This window comes from Panthera uncia, chromosome D4, assembly GCF_023721935.1.
Source record: "Panthera uncia isolate 11264 chromosome D4, Puncia_PCG_1.0, whole genome shotgun sequence".
Lineage (NCBI taxonomy): Eukaryota > Metazoa > Chordata > Mammalia > Carnivora > Felidae > Panthera > Panthera uncia.
In genome coordinates, this window is record NC_064807.1 from 84,145,716 (window position 1) to 84,164,283 (window position 18,568).

The 18,568-nt window shown below is 56.0% G+C and overlaps 1 protein-coding gene across 2 annotated transcripts; it reads right to left on the reverse strand.

Moving 5' to 3' along the window:
* Positions 1–5,922: 5,922 nt before the first annotated feature.
* ST6GALNAC4 (ST6 N-acetylgalactosaminide alpha-2,6-sialyltransferase 4) lies at positions 5,923–18,451 on the reverse strand. Of its 2 annotated transcripts, XM_049629199.1 has the most exons (9): positions 18,346–18,451; positions 16,685–16,842; positions 15,519–15,692; positions 14,994–15,080; positions 13,302–13,487; positions 9,313–9,725; positions 7,464–7,571; positions 6,696–6,848; positions 5,923–6,606 (listed from the first exon to the last, which is right to left on the reverse strand). In XM_049629199.1, exons 4-9 carry the CDS (start codon positions 15,003–15,005, stop codon positions 6,417–6,419), a joined length of 1,062 nt encoding a protein of 353 aa, XP_049485156.1. In that variant the 5' UTR covers positions 15,006–15,080; positions 15,519–15,692; positions 16,685–16,842; positions 18,346–18,451; the 3' UTR covers positions 5,923–6,416. The 2 variants fall into 2 exon arrangements, with proteins under 2 accessions (XP_049485156.1, XP_049485159.1); XM_049629202.1 differs by lacking the exon at positions 6,696–6,848 and having other exon boundaries at positions 18,346–18,448.
* Between the last annotated feature and the right edge of the window lie 117 nt (positions 18,452–18,568).

Here is an 18,568-nt window from a genome sequence, read left to right on the forward strand (position 1 = left end):
CGGGCGGCGCCGGCGGGGAAGGGCGAGGGGCGGGCGACCCCGGGACCCGGCCGCGCTGGCGCGTCGCTTGCCCCTCTGGGCAGCCGGTAGGGGCAATGAAAACCGCAACAGCCTTCTGGAAACCTTCAGTGTGGGTCGGGCCCGCTTCTATCTCGCTTTACTGCCGCCACGACCCGGATGGGGAAACTGAGTCCCGGAGCACGCTGAGCTTGGAACCAGTTGAGTTCCTCTCTGGGCCCCCTTCCCCAGGACCTCCAGAGCCCTGCATCCAGGAGTCACTGTGGGTGAACTCACCGGTCCTCCTGTGGATTCAAGTCCAGCTGTGTGCCACCCCACCAGATGTTGGGTCGTGGCACATTACTTACCTTTCCTCTGCCTCTGGAAAACAGGAAGAACGACCTCATAGGGTGCTTTAAGGATTCAAAATGTTATGTTACTTATAGGTACTGGGGTATACATGACATCATTTCATGTGATAACGAAACATAACAATTTAAGTAGCCATTCTAGGAGCCTGGTTAAATAAAGGCACAGCCCCGCTAAAATGGATGATGCAGGGTCCATATGCACTGACAGGAAGGCATGTCCAGGATATTTACAGGCTATTTAAGTGAAGAAAGCAACTTAAAGAAGTTAATCATGCTAGAAAAGGAAATTGTAAAACTTTGCTTTCCCCTCCTGCATGTGTAGTCTGGAGAAATTCTTTCACGTGTACACAACAAAATCCTGAGTGGCGGTCCTTGAAATAACACCAAACTGGAAACAGCCTATGTATCCATCAACAGGAGAATGGATTTGTTTCCTTTGCAATATGCGGCGGTGAACTATTATATAGCAGGGAAAACGAACAAGCTACAATGGCAAGGATGGGTTTTAGAGACACGAGCGGTGAAAAAGACAAGTCCCAGAAGACAAAACTACACACTATATTAAGCATACAGCTGGCAGCAGGCTACTTCTCCCAGCCAGGGAGGGGGTTAGCTTTTGCCTATCCGAATGATTAAAGTTTTACAAGCAAAAGTTAGTTAAGAACACAGTTGTCTCTGTGGGGTAGACAGGGATGCAGGAAAGGGGAGGGAGGAAACAGAGGCGGGCATTTCTAGTACCATTCTGGTCTTTAAGTGGGACGTGGGGTTTGAGAGGTTCACTATATTGTTATGTTTTATAATTTACAAGAATGATCTATGCCACCATTTGTATGTATCACAGTAATTTTTCTTAATGTTTACTTATTTTTGAGACAGAGAGAGACAGAGCATGAACGGGGGAGGGTCAGAGAGAGAGGGAGACACAGAATCCGAAGCAGGCTCCAGGCTCTGAGCTGTCAGCACAGAGCCCGACTCGGGGCTCAAACTCACGGACCGTGAGATCATGACCTGAGCTGAAGTCGGACGCTTAACTGACGGAGCCACCCAGGTGCCCCACGTATCACAGTAATTAAAAGGTGAAAGAAAGAGGGACGCCTGGGTGGCTCTGTCGGTTCAGTGTCCGACTCTTGATTTTGGTTCAGGTCATGATCTCGTGATTCGTGAGACTGAGCCCCAAGTCGGACTCTGTGCTGAGCCTGCTTGGGATTTTGTTTCTCTCTCCCTCTGCCTCTTCCCTGCTCGTGCATGCAAGCGTACCCTCTCTCTCTCTCTCAAAAATAATAAACTTTTAGAGAAAAAAGGACAGAGATAATCAAATTAAAATAAGGAGATACTTTTTTGCCTATCAGTGATTAAAGTGTTAAGAGTGGTTATTTCTGCAATGATGAGATTATGGGCTGCTTTTTTTTTTTTTTTTTTTTTTGCTTAACTGTATTTTCCAGAAATTTTAAGATTAACAGCCACAATGTTTTTATATTTAAAAACTGAGTTTTTAACTTATAAAAAAATGAACTGCATCTATAGCATGATTCCTTAAAAAAAAAAATACAACTATCGGGGGGTGGGGTGCCTGAGTGACTCAGACGGTTAAGCATCTGACTTTGGCTCAGGTCATGATCTTGTGGTTTGTGGGTTCAAGCCCCGTGTCGGGCTCTGTGCTGACGGCTCGGAGCCTGGAGCCTGCTTTGGATTCTGTGTCTCTCTCTCTCACTGCCCTTCCCCCGCTCGCAATCTGTCTCTCTCAAAAATAGACATTAAAAAAAAAATGTTTTTAAGTATATAACTATCTATGCCTATATATTTGTAAACGTACATAAAAAGTCTGGAAGAATCCACACTGGACTACTGGCAGTCGTGTCCCCCTGGAGAATGGATGTGGGGCAGGAAGGGTGGGTGCTACCTTTATTTTCTGCTTCATAAAGTTCCAGGCTGTTTACATTGGACTCATTTGTTAATACCACTTTGTTTTAAATTAAAACCAAAGGGGGGGGGGCGTGCCCAAGGTCCTTCCTCCAGGTTGTGTAGACACTGCGGGCCAAAGGTGGATTCGAGGCTTCTTGCCCCTCTGGTGTCCACCTCCATCCGCTTCCTGAGCCGCACCCCACTTCAGCCCCAGACCTCTCACCCTGCCAGCGGGAGGACACAAAACCACAGGGCAGGGAGCAGGGCAGCCGGGTGGGAAGCTTGGTTATGGGGGTTCGGGAAGAGGAGCCCCTTGCCCAAAGTCACCCCTCAGGTTAGAGCCTCTACCAGGGGTGGGGGTGTCCTGTCCCCAGCTCTTCTTCCTGCCCCAGGCCAATGACAGGGACTAGGGAGATCAGAGTGTTGCAGAACCAGTTCCTGGACCAAACCCGGAGCTGGAGCTCCCCCCTCAGGCCTGCCGGGCCAAGGCTTATTCCAGGAAGCTCTGCTGTGGGGCTGACTTCCCTTTTCCTGGGCCCCCCCAAAAGAACCACTTCAATAATAACAAGGATAAGAAAAACAGCTCCAGTGTGTCGCATGCCAGGTGCTTTCTCCTGTGCTAAGCACTTTGCAGATACACCTCACTGAATCCTTAAAATAACCTATGCGAAGGGTACTACTACCCTCCAGAGGGAGAAAGTGCCACTCGGGGTGTGCACAGGTGCCCAGGCTGGGATTCCCCCAGGCCTGTCTGCTGAATAACCACAAGTCATTCTGCCCCAAAGCCCAAGGCCTGCCCCACACCCCCAGCAGGGCTTTCATGGACGGGTGGCCATGGCCAATTCTGGTGCTGTTCTCCAACTCTGCCCGGAGCTGGTCCTCCCCACAGAGCTGCCCATCCATGGTGTGGGGGAGATGGCCTCTGCTTCAGGCCTTCTTGTCCCGGGGCGGGGGTCCTGAGTGTGACCACCTTCCCTTTTACCCCTTAGCAATCTTTGCACTGTTGGGGTTTTTCCCTTCCGTGGGGCCCTAGAAGGAGCCCTCAGAGACCCCCTCACCTGCCACCCTAGTTCCCAATTTACACAGACCCAAACCAAGGCCCCGAGAGGGGTCAAGACTTGCCCAGGTCTCTCCCTCCTGGGTCCTGGGCACAGCCAGTGTGGGAGTCAAGCCTGGGAACTCCAGGCTCTTTTCCTCTGGACAGAGAAGAAGAGGCCAGTGAGCGTCTCTGGCAGGTATGGGCCTGCACACAGGAGCTGCTCCCAAGCGCATGTTCCCAAGACCCGGGCAGTGGGTCTGGAACCAGGAAGTAGCTGGCCCCAAGTTCCTTCTGAGAAGAGGCCCCTTAAGACACCTCCAGGCTGTGAGGCTCACCTGGTTTCCCCTCTGACCTCAGGAGGAAGTAGATGAGTCCTCAGCAGGCCTGCCGAGGGGACAAAGGAGCAGGGGTGTGGACAGGAAAACAGATCCCCGAAGGGGGGCTGCACATACGGTGCCCCACCCGGCCACACTCCTCAGAGCTGGGAGGAAGGTCCCGCCCCCAACTCACCTCCTGGAAGCTGCTGGAACTGCAGTGGCAGAGAAGAGGCTTCCTCGCAGAGCCTTCAGCAGGCCCAGAACCAGTCACCAGAGCAGCCAGGGGTCATTGTCTTTGGCCCGGAGGAAGAAACTGGTGGATCGTGCCTGCCAGGTCACCATCCCAGAAAGACACATTATTTAGGCCAACCCAGCAATAAACATCCCACCCGGGGGCAGGACCAGGACAGAGGCTCCTCTGTGCACTGGGCCCAGGGGCTGAGCCAGCATCTCCTGGGGGATGGAGGAGGAGGAGGAGGCAACCTCTTGGAAGGGGTGTGAGTTCAAATCTCCTCAGAAACAGCAGACTCTGTCCTTGAAGACCCAGGACAAGACTGTGAGCAGGGAAGCAGCTGGTCAGGGCCAAGGAGGGCAGGGCCGATGCTGAGCAAGGGAGATCCCATTGAAAATGATAGTCCCACACATCAAGGGCCATCCCTGGGGCCACCTCGGTGAATTCATACAATCCCATGAGGTAGGGACTACTTTTTTTTTTTTTTTTTAAAGTAGACTCCATGCCTACATGGGGCTTGAACTTACAACCCCGAAGTCAAGAGTCGCATGCTCTACCAAGCCAGCTGGGCGCCCCAGTGAGGACTACTTTAATATCTTTCACAGATGAGGAAACTGAGGCCAGGAAGAAGGCACTAATCTGCCAGGATCCCACGGCAGGACCCTGAGGGAGGCCAGGTCTCACTCCAGAGCCCTCCCTCCGAGCCTGGAAGTTCCCCCACCAACCCTCTGCCTGCCAGGTTACATCCCACCCTTACCTCTGCCCAATACCTGCTCAGAGACACTGGCCACTGCCAGGCCAGCAGCTGGCGTTCGGCTGCCAGCCTGCTCCTACTTCCCCAGCTCAGGGCTCTCCCCGCTCCTCCCACGCTTGCAGAGCCTTCTGGGCCTGCCTGGCACTGGGGCGGGGGAGGCCGGGCGCATAAAGCAGTGCCGTGGGCCAGGGGCCGGGTCTCCAGGCTCTCCTGAGAAGGCTGGGGGCAGCAGGGGGAGTGTGCTCCCTAGCACCCAGACTCCGTGGCACAGCTGGCCACATAGTTTGCGGGGGGCAGCGCAAAATGAAAGTGTGCAGCCCCTTATGAGAAAGTACTGTTAAGAATTTCAGGTTGACAACAGCAGAGCGTTACGCTAAGCATAAGATCCTAAATAACTGCGCAAGTCACATGCCCGTGAGGTGGGCCCCAAGCCCTGGAGCTGGGGGAGCTAGGACCCCAGGGCTCCTCCATCGCAACTGACAGCCTGAGGTCCTGGGGTCCTGGTTTTTCATTAGTTTCCTGGTCTCCAGATTAAGGAAGGAGGCAAGGAGAGAGGGAGCGGAGGAAGGAAGGAAGGAAGGAAGGAAGGAAGGAAGGAAAGGAAAGGAAAGGAAAAAGGGAGGGAGGGGTAGTTAAGTACTTTCACAGGCTCTCCCCAGCCCTCTGGTGCAGGGCCCAGGCACTCAGACTCCTTGCTCTCCTGGCTCAGCCAAGTGGCTTCTCCTTATCTGTCAAAGGTGCTAACTCTGTCCCTCTCCCCAAGGTGGCCACAGACCCTTGTTCACTGGCCCTTGCTGTTTACTGGTGAGTCTGTTTTTCCCACCCTACAGGTGAGGAAACTGAAGCTCTGCCTGCCTTTCTTGCAGTGTGACCAACTTCAGAGTTAACAGGGGATTTAACTGGCAAGATCCTTGGAATTTAACCCACGGAGCAGGGAGGTGACACGGGGTGGGGCAATTTCCTTCCCACCCTGAGTCATTTCCTCCCAAGCTCTGGACTCTCCTCCCACTGGTACAGGACAAGGGGTACCCTGGAAGCTGCTGAGGTGGGGCATTCCCCGTGCCAAGTGCAGCCAGGGAGCCAGACTTCCCGGCCTGGTGAGGAAGAGGCTTCCTGACTTGGCGGGGAAGCAGGTAGGCTCCTGGGGAAGAAACACGTGGGCAGGTTAAATGCCAGAAGTCTAGCCGGCTGTGGGCCCGGGGAGGGGCCCAAGGACCCAGCCTGCCCTCGAGTCAACAGGTTATGGGATTGTGGCAGGGAGAGGAGCCCCAATCCCCACCCCCAGACACATGACCACACTTCAGACAGGCTTCCAGAAAACACATGTTTACCCGTACACTCCAGAGGTGGCCCTGGCAGTCACAGTTCAAAGGCCCCTTCGCCCAACGAACCCCAAGCTCCAGCCTGGGAAATGTGGCACCAAAGGCAGGTGGAGGGGGGACACTGAAGAAGGACCAGGGCTGTTGAAAGATCGAAGATCACAATGCTGGTGAGTTGAGGGGCCATCAGCCCCGGGGGCAAAGGCCACTGGACAGACCCAGAGCGGGGGTGAACCCCAAAATGAAGATTTGGATTACTCAGAAAGTGGGGTGCAGGGAAGGGCTGCAAAGGTCACCACAGTCCTCCTCTTCTCCCCCTCAAGTCCGGAGGCCTAAGATGGCTCCAAGTGTCCCCAGGGTAGGGCCAGAAGGGACCTTAGGTCCACTAGGCATGTGGCAGGAGACAGGATCCATAAATTAAATGTTTCTGGTGGAGTGTGGAACAGAGGCCCGGTGAGGGCCTTGTGGCTGGCTAGGCGATGGGGCTACTGGGTCCTCCACGATGGGTGGGCAAACACAATGGGCCTCTTCTTGGCCCAGCGGGAGAACACGGCCTTCTCAGTGATGAAGCGGTGGGCGCTGCGGGGCGCCCGCTCGTGGGCCAGGTACATCTGACATTCGTCCAGCCGGCCCTTCTCAAAGTAGTGGTAAGGCACCGAGGGGTGGCTCTCCTCCCTGCGGGTGGGGAAGAGGGACAGGCGTGGGGCACCTAAGCTCGCCTGCCTCCCGCCACACCCTGCCACCTACCACGACCAGCCCCTCACCAGGGACTCCCCGCCGGAGCACCCCCATGCCTGGTCCCGGGGAAGGTCAGGACAGACAGGGGAGGCGCAGGGCAGCCCACGGATCCCACGGGCCAGGGTTCGACCCTGGCTCTGACTCTTGCAAGCTGGCCGCTTCTGGGCTGGAGACGTACTCTGTGAGCATAAATAACCCGTCTGTAAAACGCAGACGGTCACCTGAGACCACGGGTCAAAAAGATGTAAGATTGCAAAGTGCCTTGCGGGTCCTGGGCTTCCGGTGAGCGTCCCGCCAGTCCCCGCGGCTGCACCCCCACCCGCTCATCAGCACCGTGCACACTGGCCGTCTGGCCCGGGGCCACGGCAGAGGGCGCACATGGGCTGTCATCTGGCCCACGTGCTCACCAAGCAAGCTCCAAGAGAACAGAAGACAAAGACCCGGGGCCCGTCCTGTCCCTTGTGCACATGTTCCTTACAATAATACTGAACTATTGTGATATCAACAGCAACAGCTTCGACGCAGCTGGTGCCTGATGATGCCCTTCTGAGCACCTCGGTAGATTATTCTCTCTCTAAACGTTTCTACAACCTTCTGGGGAAGGTGTGATCGCTCTCTCTTTTACACATGAGGAAAGGGAGGCCCTGGGCCCCAGGGGTGTCGGAGCCTCAGCCGCCCACGGGGGAGCCCACGCACCCCCTGCCCCAAGCTCCCCCAGGGTGAGGCCAGGACAGGGGGCCCACGGTCCTCCCCGCCCCGGCCTTTCCTCTTGCCCAGGACCCGTCTGGCCTGACCTGCAGTAGCTGTCGCTGACCATTCCGTAGACCACGATCTCCTCGCACAGCTCCAGGGCGAGGATCATGGTGAACCAGCCGGTGCTGAGGAAGGAGCCGGACTGTCTCCTGGCGGGAAGGGGCACAGTCAGGGCAGCCGCGTCCCTCCCCAACGCGGGTCTGAGCAAGGAAGGGGCTGTGCGACAGGCCCAGCCTCAGCTGTCTCCAGGCACAGCGCTGGTCACCCTCCCAGCCAAGGGCCCTCACCTTGACCCCTCCAGAGGGGGCCCTGGGGAAGGCTGGGGAGGGGACAGAGCCAGCCCGAGATCAGCAGCAGGAAAGAGGTGCAGCTGGACGCCAACCCAGGCTCGTTCAGCCCCTCACCACCCACACGGGGCTTGAGCAAACCCCCAGACGATCGTGTGAGGCCACCGAGCACAGCGGGTGGGAGTGGGGAAGACCCCTGTCTGAATTCAAGTTGGTCTTCAGTTCAAACCCTACATCTGCCCTAGGGTATCAGCTTTGCTCACAAACCTCTCTGAGCCTCGCTGACCCATCTGTGGAATGGGGAGAATTATATAGGTAGTTATGGGGAGGGAACACCGTCAGCTCAGCACCTCCCCTGGTCCCCACACCCAACTGGGAGCGAGGGACTGTGTGGGCAGCCCGGGGCTCAACTCTCTCAATGCTCCCAGACGAGGGCTACTCACATCCACCTTGACAGAAGGGTTATGGGGTGGCTCACTCTTTCAAACTGGGTGGCCAGGAACCTGCCAGGGCCGGTGCTAACATTCTCAAGGGAGGGCCAGGAATGCTGAGACAAGAAGGGGACAAAGAATGTCAGGCAGGGAAGGGCACCTTCAGACGGGGTGGTCATGGAGGGCTTCTCTGATGAGGTGACATCCCATCCAGACCTGAATAGCAAGAAGGAGTCAGTCACAGGGAGGCGTGAGAGGAGAACATTCTAGACGGAGGGAAAACATGTATGAGCCCTGCAGGTGAGAGCCAGTGTGGAGATGTGAGGAGGCCCAGAGGACGGGCAGGTTGAGAGAAGGGAGATGATGAGATCACGGAGGCGGGCCTCGTAGGAGGCTTACAGGCCAGGGGAGGGGAGGGACGAGAGCCTGGACTTCATTCTCCGCGTGAAGGGAAGCCTCCGTCAGGTTGCAGGCGGTTGGCGCTCAGACTGCAAGGGGGCAAGAGTGGCGGCAGCAAGGGGCTGCTACAAGCACAGCGGAGGCTGGGGCGTAATGGTGGCTTGGGTCCAGGTGGCACCTGTGGGCACAGGAGAGCCAAGAGCCCACCATATGCCGCAGGTGATGGAATGAAAGGAGGCGGGTACAAAGCCCAGGTTTCTGGCTGGGAAACTGGAGGCTGGCGGCCGGATTTCCAGAGCTGTGGTGGGGGTGGGAGGAGCCAGCGTGTGGAGGAGGAGGCTGGGAGGAGTCTGAGTGTGAGATGAAAGGAGATCCTCAACGCAGAGGGCTTAAGGCAGTGCCTGGTGCAGGAAGAGGGCCGTTACTACTGTCGCCGTTACTTCTGTTATCTGGCAGGGACTTCAGACGCCAATTCAGATCTCAGGGAGTATCCCCTCCCGAGGCCAGAGCTCCCGACACCGCTCCCCGCGGCAGCGCTCCCCTATCCTGTGCTCGTAAGGCCGGCCGCCGTAGGGGCTTTTTGATCTATGTGCTAACTCGACGAACGACAGTCTCTCTGATTCTGTCCCCCATCAGAGGCAGGAGCACGTCTGCCTCCCTCCCTGCTGAACCCCAGCGCCCGGTGGAGCAGACCCGTGATGGACAAGAAGCGGCTTGAGAAGGCAGGTCCCCAGCCAGCAGGGAGACCCCCCGCAGGCCGGCCCCAGGCTCACCGGTTCTTGCCCGTCTCATCCTGGAAGACCTGGTCGCAGTAGGCCATCATGCGCTCCGTGAAGGTATAAACCTGCAGGCCCGGGTACATCTTCGTGAGCTGTAGCAGTGTGCGGTAGGTACGGCCGCCCAGCGCCCGGTCCATGTGCCTGCCCTGGCCCCACACCACGTAGAGCGTGTCACGGGCGTGCTGGAAGTAGTGGGAGTAGTTGCGCAGCAGCAGGGGCACACTCGTGTGCGAGACCACGCGTAGGGTGCTGCGCCGGCCCACGTCCGCCTCAAAGCCCACGGTGGGTGCCTGGTTCATGCGCAGCACGCACTCGGCACTGTCGATCTCCGCGCCCAGGCCCGAGCCCAGCATCTGGCCGGAGCTGGACACCACAGCACAGCTACGGCATGGTTCTCGGACCAGCGGCTGCAGGGAGAGGCAGAGAGGAAGAGAAAGGCATGAGCACACGGCTCCCACATCCCCGTCCCTCCACCCAGTAGCAGCCACCGCCTCCACATGGCCCCTCTATCAGCTGCAAGTACGGCGTCAACCCATTTTGCAGGTAGGGAAATTGAGGCTGGGCCGGGGGAGTGACTTTCCCACGGTCACATGGATAGCAAGTGGCAGGGCTGAGACTCTGTGTTCAGAGCCCCATGCTTCCTCATCGGCCACCTTCATGTCCCTTTTCCCTATTGCTGAGGCCCTAATACGCCCTCCATCGTGGTTTTGTTTTTTTTTTTTTTTTAATTTTTTTAACGCTTATTTATTTTTGAGACAGAGAAAGACGGAGCATGAACGGGGGAGGGGCAGAGAGAGAGGGAGACACAGAATCGGAAACAGGCTCCAGGCTCTGAGCCATCAGCCCAGAGCCTGACGTGGGGCTCGAACTCACGGACCGCGAGATCGTGACCTGAGCTGAAGTCGGACGCCCAACCGACTGAGCCACCCAGGCGCCCCATCATGGGTTCTTTATTACGGTTACGTGAGCAAACGTTTATAAAGCACTTGAAGCGGTACTTAGCACACACTGGTACTGGGGGTCATACACGTGCTTGTTAAGTAAACATGAACCTCGGCTCTTCACAATGACTCTTAGGCCACTCCCTCCTCTGCCTGAGCCCCACTCATGTTGTGCCTGGTTTGTAAGTAAAAGAAGGGTCTTTAGTCTTTAGGGTTTCACAACATTGAGAACGTCTGGCTCGGAGCCTGAATCCTGGTTCTGCCACTTCCTCTGTCTCTCTGAGCCTCAGTTTCCTCATCTGTCAAATGGGAATGAAAATAGCATTTACTTGACCAGGTTGTGGGAGGACTCAATTAAAAATGCCTGGAGAGGCGCCTGGGTGGCTCAGTCGGTTGAGCCTCTGACTCCTGATTTCGGCTCAGGTCCTGATTCCAGGGTTGTGGGATCGGGCCCCCGAGTGGGGCTTTGCACTGAGCGTGGGGTCTGCTTGAGATTCTGCCTCTCTCTCCCTGCCCCTCTCCCCCACTCACGTGCATGCTCTCTCTCTCTCTCTCTCTCTCATAAAAACATAATAATTAGGGGCGCCTGGGTGGCTCAGTCAGTTGAGTGTCTGACTTCGGCTCAGGTCATGATCTCAGGGTCCGTGAGTTCGAGCCCCACGTCAGGCTCTGTGCTGACAGCTCGGAGCTCAGAGCCTGCTTCGGATTCTCCCTCTCTCTCTCTGCCCCTCCCCCACTCATGCTCGGTCTCCCTCAAAAATAAATAAACATTAAAACAGTTTTTTTAAATAGTAATTAAAATAAAATAAAACTGCCTGGGGAATGATTAGCCCAGACCCAGAGGACAGTGAGGGCCCAACCATCTCATTATCCCCCGAGAAGCTGAAGCTGAGCCAAGATGTCTACAAACGTTCACTGGCGGTCAGGGATCCCAGAAAAAGACTTGCTCCCCACCCCACGTCTCCATGCCCTCCCGAGAGGACACGGGTTTACGATGGTCCTGTATTCCTCTCTGAGATATTTTATATCAGACCTAATGTTGATTTAGGGACTCACAGGACCATTTTCCATGCCTCCAAAAGACAGCACGATTCCTTTATTCTGCCCACAGTTTGAGCCTATCCTGCCCACTATGGTCTATTCAGATCTGAGGTCACTGCTAGCCCCAGGAGATATTCAGCTTGTCCCACGCAAGGGCTTTAAACTATTTAACTGCAATCAGATCTTTTTCCGGATATCCAAAACCTGGATTTCCGGCTTCTCTTAAGAAACCCAGAGGATCTGGCCACCTTGAGCCCATATCCGCATGAGCTCGAGTCTGAAATAAACACTGGCCACCACCACGGAAGATGGGACAGCATCTACCCGGCCCACCCCACCTCTTGTCCCATGTGGCCAAACCCCCAGTGGTTTTACATCTTGATCAAATATTTACATGGCACCTGTTGTGAACACTGGCCACGGATCACCCAGTTAGATCAGCAGAGCAACTCTACAGAGGTAGAAACTACAAGATTCTTGGGGCGCCTGGGTGGCGCAGTCGGTTAAGCGGCCGACTTCAGCCAGGTCACGATCTCGCGGTCCGTGAGTTCGAGCCCCGCGTCAGGCTCTGGGCTGATGGCTCGGACCCTGGAGCCTGTTTCCGATTCTGTGTCTCCCTCTCTCTCTGCCCCTCCCCCGTTCATGCTCTGTCTCTCTCTGTCCCAAAAATAAATAAAACAAACAAACAAACAAAAAAAAAACGTTGAAAAGCAAAACTTCCAAACACTTAAAAAAAAAAAAAAAAAGAAACTACAAGATTCTTGATTCATCGGTAGAACTTACCGATGAGGAGGCAACCAAGACTCAGAGAAACGAAGGCCCAAAATACGTCTCCTCCGAGCCAGCGTCCCTGAACATGCCTCCCTCTGACCTTTGTGCTCAGAGAGCCATCAGACTCAGAGCCGGGAGCTTTCTGTGCTGGGTGTCAGTATGGAATGCCTTTGAGAAAGCTACTACGGGGGGGCCACTGAAATCAGGGTGAGGGGTATAATGTACTCCAATCTGCACCTGACAGAGCAAGCATGGGGAGGGGGGCGTCATGGGGCAGGGGCCAAAGCTGCCTCATCACCCCTGAGCTCCAGCGTCCACGAGAGGACGAAAGGTGTGGGGCTGACATGACTTTTCTCTATCATCTCCATCCCCAGCAGCGATCATCAGCACAAGACAGGGCGCATCCAAGGCACCAAATACACACTTGCCGAATGAATGGATTATGTGCAAACATAGTTACATCTAAAGACAGGAGCACCTGGGTGGCTCAGGCACTTAAGCGTCACGATCTCACAGTTCGTGGGTTCGAGCCCCGCGTCAGGCTCTGTGCTGACAGCTCGGAGCCTGGAGCCTGTTTCGGATTCTGTGTCTCCCTCCCTCTCTGCCCCTCTCCTGCTCATACTCTGTCTCTGTCTCTCTCTCAAAAACAAACATTAAAAAAAATTTTTTTTTAAATACATACACAGAATGATACACAGATCACCACGATGTGAAGGTGTCTGTCTCCCCCACCAGACTGGGAGCTCCAGGTGGCCAGCCACCCTGGCTGACTCACCTAGTTTACCTCCAGCACCCAGCTGAGAGCAGCCAGACAATATTTATTCAATTAAAAAACAAAAGCAAAAACACTTCTAGAGCGCCTGGGTGGCTTATTTGGTTGAGCATCCGACTCTCGATTTTGGCTCAGGTCATGATCCCAGGTCCACGCTGAGTGTGGAACCTGCTTAAGATTCTTTCTCCCTCATCCTCTGTCCCTCCCCCCTGCTCGTGCTCACTCTCTCTCTCTCTGGAAAAAAAAAAAATGACAAAATAAAAAAAAAATAAATCCACTTCCTCTTAGAACTTGGGACTCACAGAGGTGTAGTGACTGCTCAATGTCACACAGCTGGTGAGCAGAGGGGCCAAGCCTGGGGTCCAGGCTGGCCTGGCACGCGCCTGGTTCTCACTTATGCCCAGAGAGTAGGGGGCACCCTGGCCGGCCCGTCTCGACATGTTGTCCGGCCAGCTCACCTTCCCATCTGGCACGCTGCTATATCCGCTGAAGTGCAGGGGCCCTGGCACAGTGGGCCTGGAGTTGGTGGACGGGTGGGGGTCCAGGCAGGGGGCCAGGCAGAAGGACAGGCAGGCCCAGCAGCACAGCAGGATGTAGGCAGCTAAGAAGCCCGAGGAGCACAGGATGACAAGCAGGAGCCGACCCTGGGGGAGACAAACAGTCATGGGGTATGTGCGGGGGGTATCCCTGGGGCTCCTAGAAGCTTATGCTGGGGTGCCATGCTCCAGCCCCAGCTCAGTAGCTTCCAGAACATCAGCAGAGCCCAGAGTTGACCAGGGCTTCCTCTGGGCTGCTCAGGCCCCGGAGACAAGCCCTTTTATTCTTCCCATGTTCTAGATAAGGGATCCGGGATGAAAACCCGAGGCCGCACAGCATGGAAATAGGATGGGCCCTTCAATCCAGGCTGCAGAGCCCATACTCTTAACCAGAAGCCTAGGTGCACTCTGTAGCCCTGGGTGCAACTCTCCACCCCTCTGGACCTGCTTCCTCTTCTAAAAACTCAGGGCCCGTAGCACCTGTGAGCTTACCGTGAGGCCAGCGGGAACAGTGCTGTGTAGACTATAATGTGCACAAGAAGACGCAAGAGTGGCCCCTCAGGAGGGCAACCCCTCCTCCTGCAGACCTTGGACTGAGGCCGCCAGGGTGCCCATCCCCTGTCCCCTCCCCCAGCTGACCTGGTGCCGGATCTGGATCAGCAGCCCAGGTGAGTAAGGAGGATGGCAGAAAGGGAAGTGTCACTCACGAAATGGTTTCAGTAATTGACAGCTGCTGGTTCAGAGGCTCCCACCTCCAGAAAACATGCGCCAAAGGCCACGTGAAGCAGGACGCCCTCCGGAGGCCCGCTGGGCCTCTTAGGGAGTGCCCCCACCAAGCCTTTCAACGAGGAGCCCCCTGACAGGGGGGCACGGCCTGCGGCTGCCATCATGTGCTGGGCCACCCTGGTCACCATCTGTGTCTCTTTGGGCTCTAATATTCTCCCAGCCCACCCAAGGCAGAGGTCCCTCAGCTGGCCCGCAGAACCCACCCAGCAGCTGGCTGATACTTTTAAAATCAGAGGTGGCAAATGCAGCTCCCCGCCCCCGCCCCCCTCCCAGGGCATATCCTGCCGGAGGCCCACCCTTCTCTGCCCACAAGCCACATCAGCTTCTAAAAATAAATCTGTCTGTGGCCAGCTGTGCGGGGGAGGGGGTTCAGCCCCTGAGGCCTCAGGCTCTGCAGGGCATCTGGTCCCCTGCCCACAAGGGGCCCAGAGACCCGGATTTAGGCAGTGGTGGTGGACTCCCCACAGCATCCAGGGTCCTCTCCCACAACCAGCGGCTCCTAAATAAAGTTGAGAGCAGCTAAACTGAACTTTCGCACCATATCCCCCTCCCAGGTGGATGCCTCACCTGGGTGACCTAGGGGATACCCACAGAGGTAGTACTGTTATCTCCTCAGTACAGGGGAGACGCACAGGGCACTGAGACCAGAGAGGGAACACCACTTGTCTGAAGCCACACAGCCTGCCAGATCAGGCAGGGCTGTGAGGCCAGTCTCCCCTTCCCAGCTCAGGAGCAGTGGGTCAAAAGTGAGTCAGTGCTGGGGTGGGAGAGGCTATGAGGCTGCTGTGCCGGAAGTTCCCCAAGAGCCTTCCTCCTTCCACCACTTACCGGAGCCTTCATGCTGTTGCCGCTGCTCAGCAGCCTGGGGGCTGCCGTCTCCAGGGCTCAGGCTGGGAAGGGGTGGCAGCCAGGCACCTGCCAAGATCCAGAAACTCAGAGCTAGGTCCCAGGCCCCTGAGGAACCTGCCCAGGGAAACTGAGGCAGGGAAGGGTATGGGGCCAGGGTCAAGGCAAATGGCTTTCGGGAGTCAAACGCCTTAAAGTCCCCAAACACCGGACAGCGCTGTCCGCATCCTAAAAGAGCTGGTATCAGGTGACCTTCGGGAAACCTCACACCAACCCAATCCCCATTGTGCAGATGGAGAAAGAGAGGCAGGGAGGGGGAGCCCTCGGCTCAAGGTCACCCATCGAGTCTGGGTCAGTTAGAACCAGCAGCCTGGAGCCCCGACTGCCTCCCCATCCTTCCTACCTCCCTACGGGCGGGAGAAACGGAGAGGCCTGAGGCGGGATAGGACGAGAGATTTCCACCCCTCTCCCAGATTCCACCGCCCCTTCCCCCGGCCGGGAGCTAACCAGACGGGTAGGCTGGGGCGCTCCGGCTGTTCTCGATCCACTGCTCGGAGCTCCATGGCCCGCAAACCGGGCGGGCCGGGCTGGAAGCCTGAGCCCCGGGGCGGAGGCGGCACCGCGGCCGCGGCTTCTGGAGACTGGAAACCGAACGTGCGCCGCCGGCAGCGGGGGCGGGGTCTAGGAGGACGGGGAGGAGACAGGCGCGCTGGGGGCGGAGCCCGGGAGGAGGGAGGCGGGACCTACGAGGACCGCCTGCGCGGCTGGGGAGGGAAGTGCGTGGCTGGCGGCGGGGCCTCCGGGATGGGGGCGGGGCCTGCAGGCCGTGGGCGGAGTCGGAGCCTCCGCATCTCCCCTTTTCTGCCCAACCACGTTTCTCCCAAGCTCCTGCCGGGGATCCGAGAGAAAAGGCTGAGCGGGGGTGGGAACCAGGGCGCCTCCGTGGCTGCCTAGCCTTCCGGACTTGGGTTTCTCCATTTCTGAAATTGGGGGGTGGGTAGGAAAATTAAGCAGGGTCTTGGGGTCAAGCAGCCCTGGGTTTCAGGCGGGTAGGGTTGCCAGATTTAGCTAGTAAAATACAGGACACTCAGTTATATTGGAATTTCAGATAAACAGTGTATAATTGTATTAAAAATCTGACATTCCGGTGTAACGGGTCGTCTTATATTTTCTCTGTCGACCCTAGCTGGACTGTCTCTGGTGGTGTGACCTACACCTGAGCCTCAGTTTTTCTCCTCTATGAAGTGGGGATAATAACAGCACCTACGTGCCAGTGATACAGTGCAGGGCAGCTGTGACACTGTTAGGATTCGAACCCCGGGCAGTCTCACTGCCACGCAGTGGCCACCTATTTTCACCTCCCAAACACCCCCTCCCAAAGTGTCCTCCAGACCCCAACCAACTCAGTGTTGCACCCCCACAGAGGCTGCAATGTGTCCCATTTGAAGGCCCAAATGGGGTCCCTTGGGGATTTCAAACTCTAGCACGGTCAGGAGCCACAAAGGGTCGAAAGAGCAGATATGGGGCAATAGGGAATAGTGGGCCTGTGGTGAAGGAGAGGGCACATTTTCCATCTGAAGCATTTTTTTTTTTTTTTTTTTTTTTATATAATGCTTTATGGGCCAGCATAAAGGTCTTACCTATGGAGGTCTTACCACCTCCACCACACCCACCTCCCTCTGTGGGGCCTTCCCCTGAGATCCAGGCGAGGTTCCTTCTCAGACCCCATTTCAAACTCCATTCACCTTTTTCTCAAAGGCTCTGACGTGGGCACGATGCCAAGGTATCCACGTTCTGATCCACACCCAGATCAGCAACTTCCCAAGGCCACCTGCTCAGGTGCAAAACCAAGTCGGCCATGACTCTCCCCATCCTATTGCGGGGAGGGCATGCTGAGTCAAGCCCTGTCCCTGGGCCTCCTTTGAGCATGGGCCTACTTTGTCCCTGCACCCTAGCCTGGGCATAGTTCAAGGGTGGTGGCCCAAGTTCAAACTCTCTCTGTGGTCTCATTCACACAAGGCCAGGCACACAAAGCCTGAGTCCTTCTGCCCCTGACCCCCAGTCTTCATCCTTCCCGTTTCTCTTCCTCATAGACTCAACCCTAAGGGGACAGTTGTGAGGAATTCCCCACAGATCCATTCATTACCCACAATGGCTGGTGACCTGATGTGAGGAGGATTCTTTCTCTAAAGAGGCAACACCCTCCTGGCCACATGGAAACAAGGATGTGCCCAAATGTCCTGGGCTCCCAGAGCAGATGAGAATCATAAATCCACAGTAGAACTGACACCGGGAAGTCCTGCAGGCTCAGATAACGCTCTTCAGTTTGGTTTTTGCAAAAGTCCACTCTTTATCCTGACCTACCAGGCCCTGTACAGTCTGAACTCCTGCTTTCTTCTTAATCACCATCTGCTCACCCTGGTCACCCTTCTGACCCCCAATCACACTGAGCTCATTCCTACCTCAGGACCTTTGCACTTGCTGTATCCTCTACCTGGACTGCTCTATTCACATAGCCAGCTCCTTCTGGCCAGCTCCTTCCGGCCATTCAGCTCAACTGTCATGTCACCTCTTCAGAAAGGCCCTGGCCAACTACTCTATGTGACAGTGCATGCCCATCCCTCTAAGTTTCACCTTGATTGGTCTTTTTCATAGTAATCATCCAGCACGATGTGCTAGATCATGTCTGTTGAATGAGCAATTTAGGACAACCAGGAGTCCTGGGCCCTGTGAGATCTCCGATAAGTCATGTCCCTCTCCAGCCTCAGGCTCTGGCTCAGCCCATTGTGAGAGACCCCAGCTAGGTGAGGGGCTGAGTCATGCTCATCTGAGTGCAGGACTCTCAGGCTCCAGTCCTGTCAGACCCAGACCCTGGGGAAATGTAGGGCCAAACCTTCTGTGCTGCCCCACGGCCACAGTTTCCTCAACCCACCCACCTCCTGAGTGATGACCTTAAGGCCTCCATGTCTCAACTTCCTGCTGAGCCCAAACAAGAAATTCTCTGTGGCTTGTGCCAGTTCAGAGAGGTTGAATGTCACCCAAGGTCACCCAGACAACTAGGGGTGAGGACAATTGTACACACATTCCAGAAGCCCACACTCCAGGGCGGTGGCATTCAACTTCCCTTCCCTCTCCCTTCCCTCCCCACCATTTTTCTTCATTTCCTCTAAAGGCTAGTGGAATGGCAATGTTTGGTATCGGCTGAAGGGCTTTCCCAAGCTCAAGCTCCAGTCCTGAGGGGTCAGCTCTTGGCCCACAAAATCCCACCACCAACACACTGTCCCTCCCACAGTGAGATGTTTCTCTCTCTTAAGTGTCAGGCGCTCTCTCTCACCCCAGACCTTTGCCATGACCTTGGCCTGACTCCCAGGGCTGCATCGGACTCTTCTGGTCTCAGTTAAAACGTTAGAGTCAAGTTGTTAGGTGGAGGCCCCTTCCCTCAGCACCATGGCCCCATGCTCCCTCATGAGGCTCTGTCACACTGGGCTGCTTTTGTCACAATCTCTCCCTAGACTGTGAGTTCTGTGAGGGAGAGAACTGTGGAATCTGTGGAATCT

Bases quoted from the DNA above. Each gene is read 5' to 3' on its own strand.
- ST6GALNAC4 (XM_049629199.1), bottom strand. The intron at 6,849-7,463 runs GTCAGGCCAGAC...TTATGCTCACAG, and splicing joins GTCAGCGACAGCTACTGCAG to AGTACGTCTCCAGCCCAGAA. The intron at 6,607-6,695 runs GTGAGGGGCTGG...CCCCACCCGCAG, and splicing joins GCTCCGGCGGGGAGTCCCTG to GGAGGAGAGCCACCCCTCGG.